Below are 17,151 nucleotides of genomic sequence, written 5' to 3' on the forward strand. Positions count from 1 at the left end.
CACACACACACACACACACACACACACACAGTCAGTATGTGTTAGGTGACGCATAGGCAACAATCACTATACTCCTTTTACTCCAACTTGATCCAAAATTGCCATCTCTCCGTCTTGAATACTGAGCTGGAAGAGAACATTAACTCCATTGTATGGCTCCTGTCACGAAGAAGTGCTAAGCTACGTGAAATAAACTGCAGAAGGACGAAATCTGGGCCATGATGAAAAGAAAAAGGAGGATTGGTAGGCAGAAAACAGTATCAAAATTCTGACGACAGATGCAGATTTACAAGCCTAAGATCTTACCAAATTATCTATTATACAGGAACAAAAAAATAAAAAAGTGACACAATTCTCACTCCCTCTCTCTCTCTCTCTCTCTCTCTCTCTCTCTCTCTCTCTCTCTCTCCACCCACCGGACAGTCTCCATGGCACATCCTAACGTCACACTCGAGGTAGAGGGCGGGTGATCCGGTAAATCTAAAGGTCTTCATAAAAGCATATACTTGGGTTTGGAAGGCTCCGTCTCGAGTTCTTTCTCCCTCGAAGTGGCTGATCAAGGACTCGTCTACGGGGCATCTGGGGGAGGTGGTTGGTGGTAATGTAGCAGTAGTAGTAGTGGTATTGGTAGTAGTAGCAGTAGTAGTAGTAGTAGCAGCAGCAGTAGCAGTAATAGTAGTAGCAGCAGTAATACTTGTATTCGTAGTAGATATATTAATAATAATAATAATAATAATAATAATAATAATAACAATAATAATGATACTAATACTAATACTAATACCAATACAGATGATAATAATAATAATAATAACGATAACAACAACGACAACAACGACAACAACAACAACAACAACAACAATAATAATAATAATAATAATAATAATAACTCACCCATAATGGTCGATGAGCGCTATTCTTTTGTTTCCTCCGTTGTGAGCAAAACAGTCACTAACCACGAGATCGAACCCCTCTGGCGATGGAAGAGGCAGTTAGTGGGGAGAGAGAGAGAGAGAGAGAGAGAGAGAGAGAGAGAGAGAGAGAGAGAAGGGGGGGGGGAGAACCATGAACATTACTGTTAGACACCTAATCCTGAGGCGCCATCACGCATCCGCGCAAAAAACACGCCTCTCTACCATGCTCGTCCCCTCACACCCTATCACACCTTACAAACATCAGATACAATTTTTTTTAATGCAAGTATTTTTAAGTGCATGTCTACAGTTCAGCCAACAACCACAAAAAAAATAATAAAAACAAGAACAACTATAATTAAACGAATAAATAAAGTTATGATAATAATAATGACAATAATAAAACTATCTGCATCCTCACCAAACTCTGACCGCATAAAGATGACCAGGGTAAGGGGGTCGCCAACACGCACAGGCCCGGTGACCCTCGTGCCGGTGGTGCCAAGGCCGTTCCTGATCTCCATGTGGCACTCTGGAGGCGTCAGCGTGAACACCACGGGGTTGCCCGTCTGCACCCTGGCGAAATAAGGAGAAGGGAGGGTTGGCTTTGTTTTTGTGTGATGGTAATAGTTGTAGAAGTGGTAGTAATAGTAAGAATGAAAATAATAATAATAGCAGCGGTAGTAGTAATACTGATGGTAGTATTAGCAGTAGTAGTAGTAATGATAATAATAGCAGCAGTAGCAGTAGCAGAAATAATAATTATAACAATAATAATATTATTATTAATAATAAAATAAATGAATAAGTAAAATGCTGAGACCCTGCCCCTGTTTCTTGTCTAAACACAGATGCTCTCTCTCTCTCTCTCTCTCTCTCTCTCTCTCTCTCTCTCTCTCTCAACCACCATACTCACTCGACATCCAAGAAGGGGAATGTGACGGTCTTCCAAAAATCATATCCATATTCACACGTCACCTTGAAGTGCTCGTCCCACACCTCCTCTATCAGCGGGTTGTATTGGACCGTCAGAGTGTTCCACATAGTGTTCTTCTGTACAGGGGGATAGGGCGAGAGAGGTTTGGTTACGTTACTTCATCATCAGCATCATTATCATCAGCATAGGCAACATCTCAACAACAATAACAGTAACAGGTGGAGAGAGAGGTTATGTTACGAATAGGTTGCCTCCTCCTCCTCCTCCTCCTAATTATTAACAACAACAATAACAGCAGCTAGTGGAGAGAGGGATTAGGTTGAGTTATCATTGCCATCACCATCATTATCATCATTTATCATTATCACCATCATCTACACCACCACCACCACCACCGCCATCATCATCATCATCACTTGAATTCCTGTACCCCCCGCCATGCCTCACCGATGGTTGTCTGCCCCTGATGTTGTGCACACCCTTGTGGTTGTCGTTCAGTGTGCCGCAGCGGTTCAGCTCGATGTAGAAGCTGTAGTCCATCCGCCCTGACCCATTCACGTAGATGCACTCACCGTCGTATGCGTACCCTGGGGGGGGGGAGGGGAGGGGCAGAATGCAGTGTCACATTTCTATCATATTTTTAGATGTAATGATATAAAACGCAAGAAATGTGAAAAGTGATTCCTGGTAAGCCTTCTGAAGATGACTTGAAGGTTACTTAAAAATTAGACGAGGGACAAAGGCTTCTTTTAGTTTGCATATACTGGCGTATCTGAGTGGCGTGGCAAGGCATACTGCACACGGCCATGCAATTGTCAGAATCCCTCGCATGACTGCCTGAGAAAGGTTTGTTATTCACTGATGCCGTCTACACCATTACCACCCAAACACAGCATCGTTACTATGCAACCTGTGCCAGCCTTGATGGTCTGTAGGAGTCTGCAGGAAATGTGACGGATGAGGAAAAGCACTTATTCACCCCGAGCGGCTCCTTAAACCTCTATGCCTCAGGCCTTAATTCTAATACGTATGCAAATAAGAACTGAAGAGAGAAAGCAGAAGAGAGAGAGCACGCCACACTCACCTGACGAATATATAAGTCCCGTGAAGGAGCCATTGAACCGCACATGTATCCGCATAAAATCATCCTGGCACTCCGCTTCGATGTCTGAGAAGGCGGGAGAATTTCGGGCATATAAGCAGACACTTTTTAATTATCTTCTAACTTTTTATGAACTTAGTATGATATTTTTCTTTTCAAACTGGAGGATTTAGATATGAGCCTGTATTCTTGTTGGTTAAGTAAGTCCCTAACACCTTTTCCTAAGCGATTTTTGTTGTTGTTGCTTATTACAACTTACTGTCCTACTCTGCGTTACCAAAATCATTAACACCTTTTCTTAAGCGATTTCTTTGGCTTATTACAACTTACTACCGTATCCTGTGTTACCAAAATAATTAACACGTTTTCCTATGCGATTTACTTTGCTTATACTTAGTACCCTTCCTCCCTTTCTTTCTTTCAACTTACTAAGGACGCGGGTCAAATTGTGGAAGGGCCTGGTGAGAGGGTTGGGTCTGAGGAGGTAGTGGGCGAGGGGGTCCTGCTTGTCGATGACTGAGTGGTGAGGGGGCGGGAGGGCCGATGGGGGGCGTCGCAGGAGGGGGGGCGGGGAGCGATGGGGGTAGGAGCTGTAATGGTGGCGGGATCCAACCTGATGGGAGAAGAAAAAATTAAATTAGTACCTATCGACCACACGAAGATCAATAGGGCAGGGAAGGAGGGAGAAGGATGCAGGTATGGGCTGCAGTATCAGTCTATCTATCTATCTGTCTGTCTATCTATCTATCTATTTATCTACTCTCTGTTTTTCTATCTATCTGTCTATGACCTCAATTGCTAACCTCTAAATCCGGCTTGGCATCCATAAAATCCCCGCGTCCAGTGTTGCGTCTTGGACTGGCTCCTGGTTGTGGCTTGAGGGGTCTTGTGCGGGTCTTGGGGAAGAGGGAAGGACTGACGCCCTTCACCACGCCCCCGCCCCCGACACCCACGCCCGCCCCCACGCCCGCAGCCACGCCCATGAGGTCCGGGATGCGGGAGGCGGCGCTGTGATCGTCTGCTAGGAAAGTCATCTGCGTGGAGGATACAAAAGAATATTAATAAAAAAGTAACCATGGCCTTTAATTAACTGAAGCTCGAAAAATATTAATTAAAACCTAACCAAGGTCTTTAATCAACTCAAGCTCGAAAAATATTAATTAAAACGTAACCAAGGTCTTTAATTAACTCAAACTCGAAAAAATATTAATAAAAATGTTACCAGGGTCTTTAACTCAAGCGTCACCTGTCTTCAAAATATAAGTGATTTGTTTATCTTATTGCAGGTGTACTCAACTGCTAATGCAAAAAAATCATTTTTCTTCAAACTACGAATGTACTGTAAGAACACTGAGTTCGTCTTCTACAATAACTTTAACTTGGCCTAACTTGGCCAAGTCAGAGTAAAAAGTGTCATTCAAGCAACCTATGTCCATATTGAAAATATGAACAGTCTGGAAAATAAATCGTTAAGAAAGAGGTGTTAGGGAGCTTTCTTAACCTGTGAGAATACGGGCTTATGAATATTATCTGTACAGGAGATGCGAGCGTAGTTAAAAATTCTACAGCGAACGGGTGATACCATTTCAGCGGTCAGTATTACAAATTTTTAACACTGTAAACATTATCGGTCATTGAAATACAAGTGTTCCCTGCTAATCTGCTAGCAGTATCTTATCAATACAGGCTGTGCTACGATCTTATTTATTTATTGTCTTACTTCTATTCCCACCAGACGGATTTATTCAGATTTAGAGCAACTTTTCAGCATGAGGGGACTGTACCAACAACGTGGAGATAAAGCATCAGAGAGAGAGAGAGAGAGAGAGAGAGAGAGAGAGAGAGAGAGGCCTTGAATGACTCGGAATGGTATGGACTGGAATAACTCGTAATAGCCTGGACTGACTTGAAATGACTCGTAATGACTTGGAATGGCCAGGAATGACCTGGAATGACTTGGAATAACCTGGAATGACCTGGAATGACCTGAAATAACTCAAAATAAACTAAAAAAATAATAAACTGAATTGTCTCTGAGCGCCTCGAACCTGATTGTCTTCGGGCGGGGGGCGAAGGAGTGCGGACCGCGCCTCATTCCCTCCCTCCCACACCTCAGCGTCCGTGGTGGCGGGGGCGGTTGGGCTGTCCGTGTCCGTGGATCCCCCTTCAGTGCTGTCCTGATCCGTGGTGTACGTATGGATGTCCGTGGTGGGGTAGATGGTGGGCACGGCATCCCAAACAGGCGTGGGCAGCGTGACGAAGAGGGTGGTGTGGGAGGAATCGCCCGCCGTGGGAGCTACGAGTTTGCTTATAACCTGAAAGTGATAATTGAGAATGAGACTGACTGGGAGAGAGAGAGAGAGAGAGAGAGAGAGAGAGAGAACTGATAAGCATATAATTATTAACCTCGACGTGACTGATAACGAGTAATGACTAGCACTATATACATTAAATACGATTCTGCAATACATTCTACCTTAAGCATATCTTTCTGATAAATTGTACACAAAACACATTTCTGCAATAATAATAATAATAATAATATTAATAATAATAATGATAATAGAAATACTACCACGACTACTACCACTACTACTACTGCTACTGCTACTACTACTACTATTACTACTGCTACTACTACCAGTACTACTGCTGCTACTACTACTACTAATAATAATAATCTATCTATATACCTAGGCTGCTTCCCCCAAGGAAAAGGGAGGTATTAAAAATAATAATAATAATAATAATAATAATAATGATAATACAACTACTACTTCTACTAAAGATAATAAATACGCACTAATAACACCGCTAAAGTAACCAGGGCCTCTGGTCGTCTCCCTCTGTCCTCCATTATTCTGGAAAGATGAAAAAGAAATATTATTATTGATATTGTTACTACTGTTCTTGCTACTACTACTACTACTACTACTACTACCGTACCACTACCACTACTACTACTAAGATTGCTGCTGCTACTGCTATTGTTGCTGCTTCTACTACTACTATTGCTACTACTACTAGCAATATAATAATAATAGACTCCTACTACTACAACTACCAGAGAGAGAGAGAGAGAGAGAGAGAATCCGAAATGTGAGTAACTGTTGATGTTACGGTGTTATGCCCGTGTAGGGTTAATGATGGAGAGAGAGAGAGAGAGAGAGAGAGAGAGAGAGAGAGAGAGAGGGGGAGAGAGAAGAAGAAGAATATAGAGTAATATAGATTTTTGTCAACTGTGTTTTAGTGTAAAGGTTATGTATTAGCGGCTTCAGAGTATAGGCCTTTAGACAGCCATGGAGAATCGGGCTAGATGCTTAAAATAGAAACAAATAAACAAATAAATACGAGTAAATAAACAGATAGATAAATGAATAAACATTTTTGGAAGCTGCAAAAGGATTATACTTGTTAAGGCTTATGGGTGTGTCGGCGCCATTCTTACAACGACCGATATACTGAGTTAATTCCCCAGAAAAAGATGGGACTGGAGGGAAGGGTGGGGAGAGAGACCGGAAAATGATAAGGCGGGGTGCATAGTGAGGGGTATACTTTGCTCTCTCTCTCTCTCTCTCTCTCTCTCTCTCTCTCTCAGAATAAAAAAAAAAAACTACCTCCTCGAAAGGGGAAAAAAATACTGTAGAAAAACCAAGGAAAAATAATGAGAAGAAATGAAATAAATGGAGAGGTTATAAGGGGTTATGCGGAAGGGGAGTACTATTTTGCTTTATTTCTAATGTATTATTATTATTATTATTATTATTATTATTATTACTAGCCTTATTTATTAGTGGTGAAATGGATTAGATGATGATGATGATGATGATGATGACGATGATGATGATGATGATGATGATGAGGAGGAGGAGGAGGAGGAGCAGGAGCAGGAGGCAGTAGTTGTACTGATGGTGATGGAAGAGGAGCAGGAGGAGGTTGATGATAATGATGATGTGCGGGAGGAGGAGAAGGAGGAAGAGAATAATTATAATGATAATGACTGAGGGAGGCGCTGTGGGCCTTGATAAAAATAGAGGCTCTCGTTATAGGCTCGTAAAACACACACACACACACACACACACACACACACACACACACACACGTTCTATGCAGCCTCTCTTCTCAAGGCCCTCCTATCTGGCCAATGTGTATTTGTTGACGTTTTTAACCAGCAACGACGTCACATAAAAACTACGTCGTTGGATGGGAGAAATGTGTGCTTGTGTTGTTGCTGTTGATGTTGGTCGCCATCATTATCATCATCATTACCATCATCATCATCTCTTTTTCTTCTTCTTCCTCTTATTCGTCCTCTTCTTCCTCTCGCTCTCTCTCTCTCTCTCTCTCTCTCTCTCTCTCTCTCACACACACACACACACACACACACACACACACACACACAGCTAACCAAGAGAACGGGGTGGCAACTGGGAGAAGAGGCAGACAGAGGACAAGATGGCAAGATGAAAACTAGTGATTCGATAAGACTGGAGGTTAACAACCGACATGACAGAATAAAAAAAAATGGTGATGATGATGATGATGGTAATAATGATGATGATGACGGTGGCGGTGATAATGATAATGATAATGATGGTGATGATGGTAATGATGATGGTGATGATGGTGATGATGATGATGTATGTGGTTCCTGTTCGATAGCTGCATGAGTGTGTACGTCCTCCATGTGTATGTGCCACTTGTCTTTAAGGATGTATCACTAGACTAGAGGCTGTGTGTGCGCATAAATGTGTAGGATGCCAGTTCGTATTTACATGTATGTGTGCGCGCTTGATCGTGTGTGTGTGTGTGTGTGTGTGCGTGTCCATTTATGTGTAGGATACGAGTTCTTAATTAAATGTATGTGTGACTTCGATCGTGTGTGTGTGTGTGTGTGTGTGTGTGTGTGTGTGTGTGTGTGTGTGTGTGCGTCTTAATTATGGATGTGAGCCTACCATTACACTCACACGTACAGACACACCCAGTATTCCGTTACAACACCCCATCCTCTCCCCTACCCCTTCCCTCCCCCATACCAGCTACCGTCCCTCCCCACCTCTATCATATAGCGATGGAGAGGGACGCCTTCATGTGGTGGCACCGATATTGACTGGGTGGTGGAGCTGCCCGGCTATGTGAACGTCCCTCAGGTCCCTTTCTACACCTGAAATGAGGATAGTGGACTGCGGAAGAAGGGCAACATCGACCTGCAATCTACTGGGTTCACGTTCAGACGAGCCTGGGATTGCTTATAATACTGCTGCTACTTTTACTATCACTGCTATTACTACTACTACCACTACTACTACTACTACTACTACTACTACTACTACTACTATAATATTCATTTTATCATTCCCTAACGTATGGAAAGGTCAACTTGTAGAAGTATATTTTCATTTAGTCTCGCATAAGTAAAGTTGCGAAATAGCATGACCCATTATTTCGAAACTAATCAAATTTTTTATCAGTCTAAAATGCTGAAAAAAAAAAAAAAAAGAGAAAAGTTTGTGTTGTTATTTAGATATCTGCTTTAAAGTAATCTATGAGCATAATTTGGGAAAGGATTTTTTTTTTCGTTTATTATGGGAATATGATTACTGGAAAATTTATTTCCTATTTATACCAGAGCAAAAGGGGCGGCCATTACCCATTCATTCTATGTAGCGCTACTTCAAGTGGCTATACTGGGTGACGAGTAAAATCGCTTCCTCATGAAGCTATTTACTGTGTTTGGCGGTGTATATATATATATATATATATATATATATATATATATATATATATATATATATATATATATATATATATATATATGACGCCTTGTGGTGTAGTGGATTATGGCGCGCCAGTCGGTAGCCTATTCAAAGGGTTTACATGACCCTAGGGTTGGTTGGGGTTTATTATTCACACAATGCCGCTCAGGGAAGAGCGAGGCAGTTCTTTCGTGTCAGGACTGATTATCCTATCTCCCGACCACTACGATCCTGAGCAGACAGAAAAGGACAGACAGACAGACAGATAGATAGATAAATAGACAGATAGAAGGATGGATGGATGATTAATGGATGGCTGGATGGATGGATGGGTGGATGATGGATGGATGGATAAATAGGCAGGGTATATAAATAGAGAGAACCGCAAGAGATTCAGTGCAGTGGCGACGAAATCAATATATAACTGGATGAGAGGCAGCGTGAAGACGATCCGCAATAAAACTGGTAATCCGCACAACCCAGTATGCTTCACAGAACACACACACCCAACCCCTCCTAAACGAACACAATATAACAGTACAGAACGCTGCTTCCTCCGTTTTGATTAGCTACCTATATTATTCTTCCGTTCTCTGTAATTGCACACTTCCGTTTTCTGTAACTGTTTTTAGGCGTAGCTGATCCAACCTTCTCTGTGTCATATGTCGGGGAATATGAGAAGAATCTATTTAATTCCATCATCGTGTTCTACGATGCGTACTGCATGTTAAGTCTGAAATTTCCCTTAGTCTTTGCAGCCGTGGACGTCTTACTTTGAGTCTTGTTCGCCTTGTGAGTTTGTTCAGATTAATAGGAGAATCTAATACAGTATATGTGAAGGAGGTATTGAAGGAAATAATTAACTGTTTTAGTTCAAGATTTCCCCTTAGAATGAACTATCTAGTATAAAGAAGAATGAATTACAGCACGTCATCGTAGTGAAGGAGTTAAACACACACACACACACACACACACACATACCGCTCGCTGGTGCAGTGGTAACGTTCTCGCTTGCCAACTGGTGGACGAGAGTTCGCGCCTCGCTCAGGTTGCGAAAAGTTTCATTGACGAAGTGGGTGGTTACTGTCCCCCTTGAGCAAGGGGACGGGTGTGTGCGTGGGTGAAGGTCACAGCCTTGCCCTTAGATCGGACTATATGAGCTCTCAGCTCCCTTCCGGGAGGGTAAAAGCTGACGATCACGACCATCAAGTGATCCTGACCGAGCCGGTGAATTACAGAGATGTACTGTAGGTGTCAAGACGCATGATACCTCTATAATCTAGATCGTACTCACCCACAGAGCCATAAATTACACGATTGACACTCACCTCAAGTACGGTGTAGGCAGAAACAACACACAATATTTCTACTTGTGTGTTTATGTTATATTATGAACATTGCTATACTCTTTGCACCTTAACTTGGCCCAGTTTTTCGTCCTTTTTACAGCTTACTCCACACGGCTCAGCAGCATGATATTACTACATCTCTACAGCCTCTCCATAACACTTCTTCGTGACTAGCATCATATTCTAGTGTTCCTTTGCGTTGTCCAGTGAATATTGATATTATCCTTCCACCTTAACTTCTGCTTCTCTCCAGTACATAGATATATACAAGATGGTTCATAAAAAACGCTTCACTAAAAACTCGCCTGGTGGTATCTTGCATATTCTGGGGATGGCTCAGTCTGCTGGTGTGGGTGTGAGTGTGGCAGTGGGAAACGGATAAATGAAGCTGCATAGACTCTGATTACGCTAAATGAGCCGTCCCTGCAACACATTAGGAATCGTGAGACTGAGAGAAAGAGGAGCGTTATATATGGACCATCCTGTATTGTGGAGTACTGTACCAAACCCCGGCTCATTGCACGTACTCCACTTTCCCCATGACTAGCTGTGTTGGGGGATGGAGTGGGGAAGGTGCATTTGTTAGTGTGTGTGTGTGTGTGTGTGTGTGTGTGTGTGAGAGAGAGAGAGAGAGAGAGAGAGAGAGAGAGAGGGGGGGGAGAAAGGAATAAATCAAAATATTCCATAACCCTAGATCCGTATTCTCATCGGGTAAGGAGGTTCCCTAGTACATCTTTCTTAGCGATTTAGTTTTGGATATGGATGATTAATATCCTTTTTGTACGTTATCTATAGTCTATGGCGATATTTGAAGGATTTATAAGGATTTAATATAACACAAAATAGGACAGTAAGGTGTTTGTACTGTGGCTCTAATACATTCCTTCCATCCAATCGTTTTTCTTCTAGCTTGATATTCGAGAGTTAATACATTGTTAAAACTTAAGATTAAAGACGGAGATAGATGGCACTTTTTAGGCCAGGTTAAAGTAAAATGAGTATAGCAAGAAGAGTTCCTAGTCACTTTACACGATCCCTTGTGAGTGGATGTGCGTGTAAAAATCGCAGAATCCCGTCTTCTCTCCTATGCATGTGTCTGTCTAGCAAAGTGCCTGAATCTGGAGCATTAGGGGGACTATGATGGGGTGGGGAGGGGTAGGGGGAGACCAGCAGGAGGGAAAAAGCACCCAGATAATCGGCCATCCATATATATATACTGTACATACACACCTCCACCCTCATCCCCCCACCCACCCCATCACCATTCCCCATACAGTTTTGACTTACTGTATTATTATTATTATTATTATTATTATTATATTTAGGTTCTGATATTCATTTTCTCTCACTCCGACGAAAAACTGGAATTACACAAAGTGGGGAAGGGTAGGGGGAGACCGCTGCTGCTACTACTACTACCACTAGTACTGTTGTTGCTACTGCTACTACTGTTACTACTACTATTACTACTACTACGACTACTAATACAGCAACTACTACTCCTACAAAGGTGACAGGTCAATCATACAGCCGAAAGAAAAGTATGTGTCAGAGAGCAAAAACAAGAGTCGTCAGTACGTAAAATTCTAATGCATTCCTTGAACGTAATCCCAGCTCACAGGAAGAGAGAGAGAGAGAGAGAGAGAGAGAGAGAAGGGGGGGGAGGAAGTTATATCAGAACAAACTGGTTTCAGAACACTTAATATGGCGGAAAATATCTGCCTTTTTATATAACATTTTACAAGTTAGTGCTAGAGAGAGTCGCCTTCATTTAGTGGCACAGATATAACTGGGTGACTTCAGTGTTACGAACGTCCCACAATTCCCAGTCCCACAGGAGAAGGGTAACTTTAGCTTGGAGTCCACTAGGTTTACGTTTCATAAGAACCTGGGGCTAAACAACAACAGCAACAGGAATCTACACTCTGTTCACTTTACTTAGGCGTAAAATTGCAGTCTCTCCATCATGAATGCTGAGCAATAACAAGACATTTAGTATGGTGCTAGTCATGAGGAGGCCCTCTGCCAAAGACGAAGAGTCGCAGTATTGTCTTACTCCACCACCGAACTACGAACAGCAAGCTGCAAAAAGACAAGAATCTCCGCCAAGCTAAAGTGAATAAACTACAATATAGTTATTATTATGAACACTGTTATATGATCTATAATACTAGAAATTAATAGTGAAACTCAATTCCTAGAACGCCAATAAAAATAAAGATTTACTGTTGTTATATCCCTTTCCTACCAGACGAATACTTTGGCGGTCTCCCATAGTCAAGCAAGGAACCTTGGTCTGCTCTGTTAGGCTACACAATTTCAGAGATGGCATACCTTCGTCGATGCAAATGAAATTTATGTTTTGTTCCTGAATCCGGATCCGGATCCACCTTAATTTGTAACTAGCTTTTCCTTGACCCGCTGTCCATTTATCCACCAGATTTCATTAAAATCCGATAACATATCTTTTTTTTTCTTTAAGATATCTCATACATTGACAGACGCGAGTGAACACATATCGTCCCCTAACTTCGTTGCCGGAGGTAATTAAAGGATACTAAGGATTAGAATACTGATTTCTTTCTCTATTTCCTCTTTCTTTCTTTTTTTTTTCTGTTTTACTGAAGCTGACTGCTGGAGAGTCACTGAGGCACACTGTAAGTGTTTTGCTAAGTTCCAATCTTCCCCTGGAAAAAGATCCGCAACAGTTGATGTTACATTCAGGTTCCCATTTATACAATTGTTTGAACAGGAACAATAGCAATACAAACTGCACCTAAAAGCTTGATTGACCCGAGAGCGGAATTCGGATGCTTCCATTTGGAAACGGGATTAGTTAGCCAATGAACCAACCTCATTCTCTCTCTGTATATCTATCTATCTATCTATCTGTAAAATCATGTAGTCCAATACTCACTCTGTACTCCATACACACATCCGACCAAGAAGAGCTTTCGATCGTGAACAACGTTGAGGGGAGAATTTGGTGCAGTAATCCCACGTCACCCACTTCACTCGCTCAGATAACCGAATGTCTTTTAATATATCACAGTTCCGCCAGACATGATACCTACACGGCAGTTACATGGCTGCTGTCTTGAATCACCACCAACATCGTAGAAAAAAAAGCACCGAATACACTTTTAGTTTTCTTATTTTGGCGCCAAGTTAGTGCAAATTCCGTTTTTTCAGATAGTTGTGCATCTGAGGATTTGCATGTCAGTTGTCGTCCCCCTCTTTTTATTGTTTGTGTGTCAGTTTCATTTGCGTTTTGAAGATGTTTTTGTCTTGGATTTAAAAAAAAAAAGTTCAGTCTTCACACTTGCGAGGTGGGGTAAGATGGTGGCGAGAGAAGTGTCACCCGACAAGTGAAGCCAGGTGCATCCAGGGGCGCCAGTTTCTTATTCCACCACGCCCTACCTTACCTCACGCTAGGAGAACCGGATAGGGGATGGGAGTTGGGGATGCCATTACAGATACTTCTGATGTGACATTTTGTGCATTTTTTGATACTAGGTGTAGGTGGTCCATACATTACGTTGTTCTTCCACTCCGAGAATTCTCGCGTGTTGTGGGGACGGTTCACTGAACATTATCAATATATAGTATGTCCTGCATTTTTTATTAATTTCATACCGCCATTGCCACACCCAGGCCCAAGCCTGGAGAATACGCCTTCCCTGCAATATATAAGATAATTATGTTGGTGGTAACCATATAGCCAATAAACTGACCCCTGGTAGTAGGTTATGTCGTTCCGACCGGATGTGACACACACACACACACACACACACACACACACACACATATATATATATATATATATATATATATATATATATATATATATATATATATACACACACACACACACACACACACAAATGTATCAAGACGCACGGAGACGTCTGGCCCCTTTAGTTAAGTAACGTTACCCTCTTTAGATTTGGCTAGTGACTCCTACGCCGCGTATCCGGAACTTTCCGCCTGTCATACAGGAGGGGCGGATGCGGAAGAACATGGGATTTTGGCGGGTAATACCAGTTTATGACGCAAATCATAGAGGCGTGTGCACATATAATGATAGGTAAATTGTATGGATAGGTGCAGAGGGAGGGAGACATGGAGGAAGACTGACGAGGGCGGGACAGTGAAACACACACACACACACACACACACACACACACACACACACACACACACACTAGTTAGTACTTTCTTGCCGATTCTGCAGCTTCCGCCATTCAAGCGTGGAATTCTTAAAATATACGATTGATTCTCTGTCTTAAGATATTCAAGGCGTCTCGGACATTTGAAAACAGAACCAGTACATTCTTGGCTATCCTGAAACTCTACCACCAAATCTAGTCCACACAGAATAACATTATATAACTTAAAGGGCCGAGCACTTGATTCTTTCCGTGACCTGTATCTTTACCCCATGGCTCTCGAAAATAAATCACTTCACCCTTTTCTGTTCCGTAACCCCTTCATCAGGTTTAGCCCAAATCAGGACAAAACTGGGTTAACCTTGCCCTTAACCCATGACCTATGACCCTTTTCGGCCAAAAACTGAATCGCCTGGTACTCTGATGGTCCTCGGTCATAATGAAAAAAAAAAAAAAATGTGATCAGTTCTATCCACTGGTTTGTACGTACTTTTGTTAACAGACAGACAAACTAAGGGAACAAACACATAACTTCTTCCTTCGTCTCCTTTTCGCGCAGCCTCGGGATCACCTGACTGTGAACCCAGTGGACTATACGTTGAAGCTGCCCTCCTACTGCAGATCATCATCCTTCATTCGGGGGATAGGAAGGGAGATGAGGGGATTTTGTATATCCGGACAGTGGGTTCGTTCGATCTTATCAGTGCCACCACGTGAAGGCACCCTTCTCCAGTACCATGGGTGTTACAAGGTGTAGTATGCAGAATAAGTCGCTAAGAGAGAAGCATTTGACATCACCTAAGCCGACGAGCATATGGCAATTTGTGTTTTTTTATTTTGGACTTGGATACAGTAATTTTGTTTAATGTGTGTTTTTTTTTAGGGAGGGGGAGGGAGCTGGAAGTGCTACACAGTGTGCTGATATGGTGTATGGTGAAGTGAGGTGCTGGAAAGGGACACCTTCACGTGGTGACACCACCGATGTAGCTGGGCTGATCCACTGCCCGATAATACAAACGTCCATCAGCTCAATTCATTTCCCTCAAGCAGTAGATGGTGCACTGAAGAGGAGCAGCTTTAGCTTTCAGTCCACTGGGTTCACATTTCAGTTGAACATGGAGCTACAGCAACAGCAACATCATCATCAACAACAATAACAAGCTGAATAAAAGTCCCTTAGCAAAAATAAACAAAAGAGTCATATTAGTGATAGATTTAGGATAGAAAGTTTTAGGTACTTGAGGCCAGTCGTCAACGATGCTCACTATAATCGGTTTATTTCCACGTGACAAAAATCCCATGCTCTTTTCGGCTCAGGTGAGTGGAGGATGTGACTATACTCTTTTTACCTAAACTTGGCCTAGATTTTCGTTGTTTTGCAACTTATTTCATATAGGCCAGTGGCAGAATAAGGCAAAACTATGCCTCTACATTCTCCCCATATCACTTTTTTGTGACTAACATCGTAATCTGTTGTTAATCTCTTGTACCAACTCGGCATTCAACATGGAGAGAACTTTATTTTAGACCAGTCACCAAGTTGGAGTAAAAACGGTATAGTAACCAATAAGACTCGTTCTTACCTTATAACTAAGGCTCACTGAATTTCACGCAACCACGACTTAGTATTCATGTTGTGGGAATGGTCCAATTCCGTTAGATAAAGACAAACTAGCCGTCGTAATCGAAGCGTATTAACATTTCACCCGTATTCCATTTTAGTGATCCCGTTAACCGTGCGAAGACGAACAGTAACTTGCCGGGAAAATTATCGTAGGTGTCACCTTCCCTGCCTTCCTAATGTAGCCTTTCACTTGGCAATTATCCTAAGGTGATAAGAGTCAAACACGCAAGACAAATGAATTCTCTGGGGAAGGTACAGTAGTAGGATAGTATTTTTTTTCGCACTTCCTTTAGAAAAATATCTTTGATTTGATGTAAAAATTTCCGGTAGTCAGTTATCGAAATTTCGGTAGCTACAAATCAATGACGAATTTTAATTAATCAGTTGCAAAATTAACAACGAAAACAAACTTCTTGGTGTGGAGACCTAATAAAAGAAAATGTTAGCCTATGTACCAAAATATATACAATAAATATCTTGCATAAAAGTTATCATAGAATCGTTAAAATAAAACAAGGGGCTTGAAAATATATTTCTGAGCCATTTCGTAAACATCACCCTCACCCCCTAGCTCTTTTCCAAATTACTGGATCCCAGCAGCCCTGTAGGTAGAATGTTTACTTTTTTAATGGATGGCTTAGCAAAACAATGATTTTCACTAGTCACAGAGACAGATGAATAACAGTCTCTGATCGTTTATGGACCTCAAAACCCTTTCGTCTTTAAACCACCCGCCATAACCTAAAGCAAAAGATGGTCTACCTATATGCAATAAAATTTCCATGTAAATATATTGCATGAGAAATTTAATTATGGGTTACCCTCTTTATGTTCAGTATGTCTTGGAGTTTCAACATGCATAATGTAATGTGCATTCCTTGACAAAGGACATTTTCATGTGTTAAAATCTGTTATCTCAATCTGTTACTGTGTTGAATTTAACGATATATTTACAATCTTTGCATAGGATAAATAAAAATTTATAGTCGTCATCACAAGTCTGTTGATTATTACTATTTGCTTATTAAATTTCAAAAAGGTGTTTAGACCAACCCATCCTTCAAGAGGCCGAGTGAGGGTTGTGTACCCGGCGGAGGGCTGCTTTAGTGGAATTATTGAAATATTCCCTATTGCAGTCTAGTTTTGTTTTCTGTGTTGATGCCATAGAGCCATCAGGATGTCAAGATCATATCAGAGGCCAGAAAATGCCCTCAAAAGGGCCAGCGGTGAGTAGAATACTGAAAATATGTCATTGTTTAGATCCCATGGTGATTTCGGGACAGCTGCAGCCCGGCCAGCA

At 41.8% G+C, this 17,151-nt stretch overlaps 2 protein-coding genes across 3 annotated transcripts in view; one reads left to right on the top strand and one right to left on the bottom strand.

Moving 5' to 3' along the window:
* Positions 1–9,411, bottom strand: part of LOC145416758 (uncharacterized) — a 12,577-nt gene extending 3,166 nt beyond the window's left edge. The window contains exons 1-10 of the mRNA XM_080285682.1: positions 9,358–9,411; positions 5,002–5,268; positions 3,757–3,987; positions 3,383–3,566; positions 2,936–3,019; positions 2,299–2,438; positions 1,831–1,967; positions 1,336–1,490; positions 895–973; positions 417–579 (exon numbers count right to left, since the gene is read on the bottom strand). Of these exons, the coding sequence (XP_080141808.1) occupies positions 417–579; positions 895–973; positions 1,336–1,490; positions 1,831–1,967; positions 2,299–2,438; positions 2,936–3,019; positions 3,383–3,566; positions 3,757–3,987; positions 5,002–5,268; positions 9,358–9,411 (1,494 nt within the window). The remainder of the gene's footprint in view (positions 1–416; positions 580–894; positions 974–1,335; positions 1,491–1,830; positions 1,968–2,298; positions 2,439–2,935; positions 3,020–3,382; positions 3,567–3,756; positions 3,988–5,001; positions 5,269–9,357) is intronic.
* Positions 9,412–16,929: 7,518 nt separating this feature from the next.
* Positions 16,930–17,151, top strand: part of eIF3a (eukaryotic translation initiation factor 3 subunit a) — a 33,083-nt gene continuing 32,861 nt past the window's right edge. For both annotated transcript variants that reach the window (XM_080285622.1, XM_080285623.1), the window contains exon 1: positions 16,930–17,077. In XM_080285622.1, coding sequence (XP_080141748.1) covers positions 17,029–17,077 — 49 coding nt within the window. In that variant the 5' untranslated portion in view covers positions 16,930–17,028. The remainder of the gene's footprint in view (positions 17,078–17,151) is intronic.

The sequence above is a fragment of the Coenobita brevimanus genome, chromosome 107 (assembly GCF_032717465.1).
Source record: "Coenobita brevimanus isolate Jiangsu-jjx chromosome 107, ASM3271746v2, whole genome shotgun sequence".
NCBI classification, from domain to species: domain Eukaryota; kingdom Metazoa; phylum Arthropoda; class Malacostraca; order Decapoda; family Coenobitidae; genus Coenobita; species Coenobita brevimanus.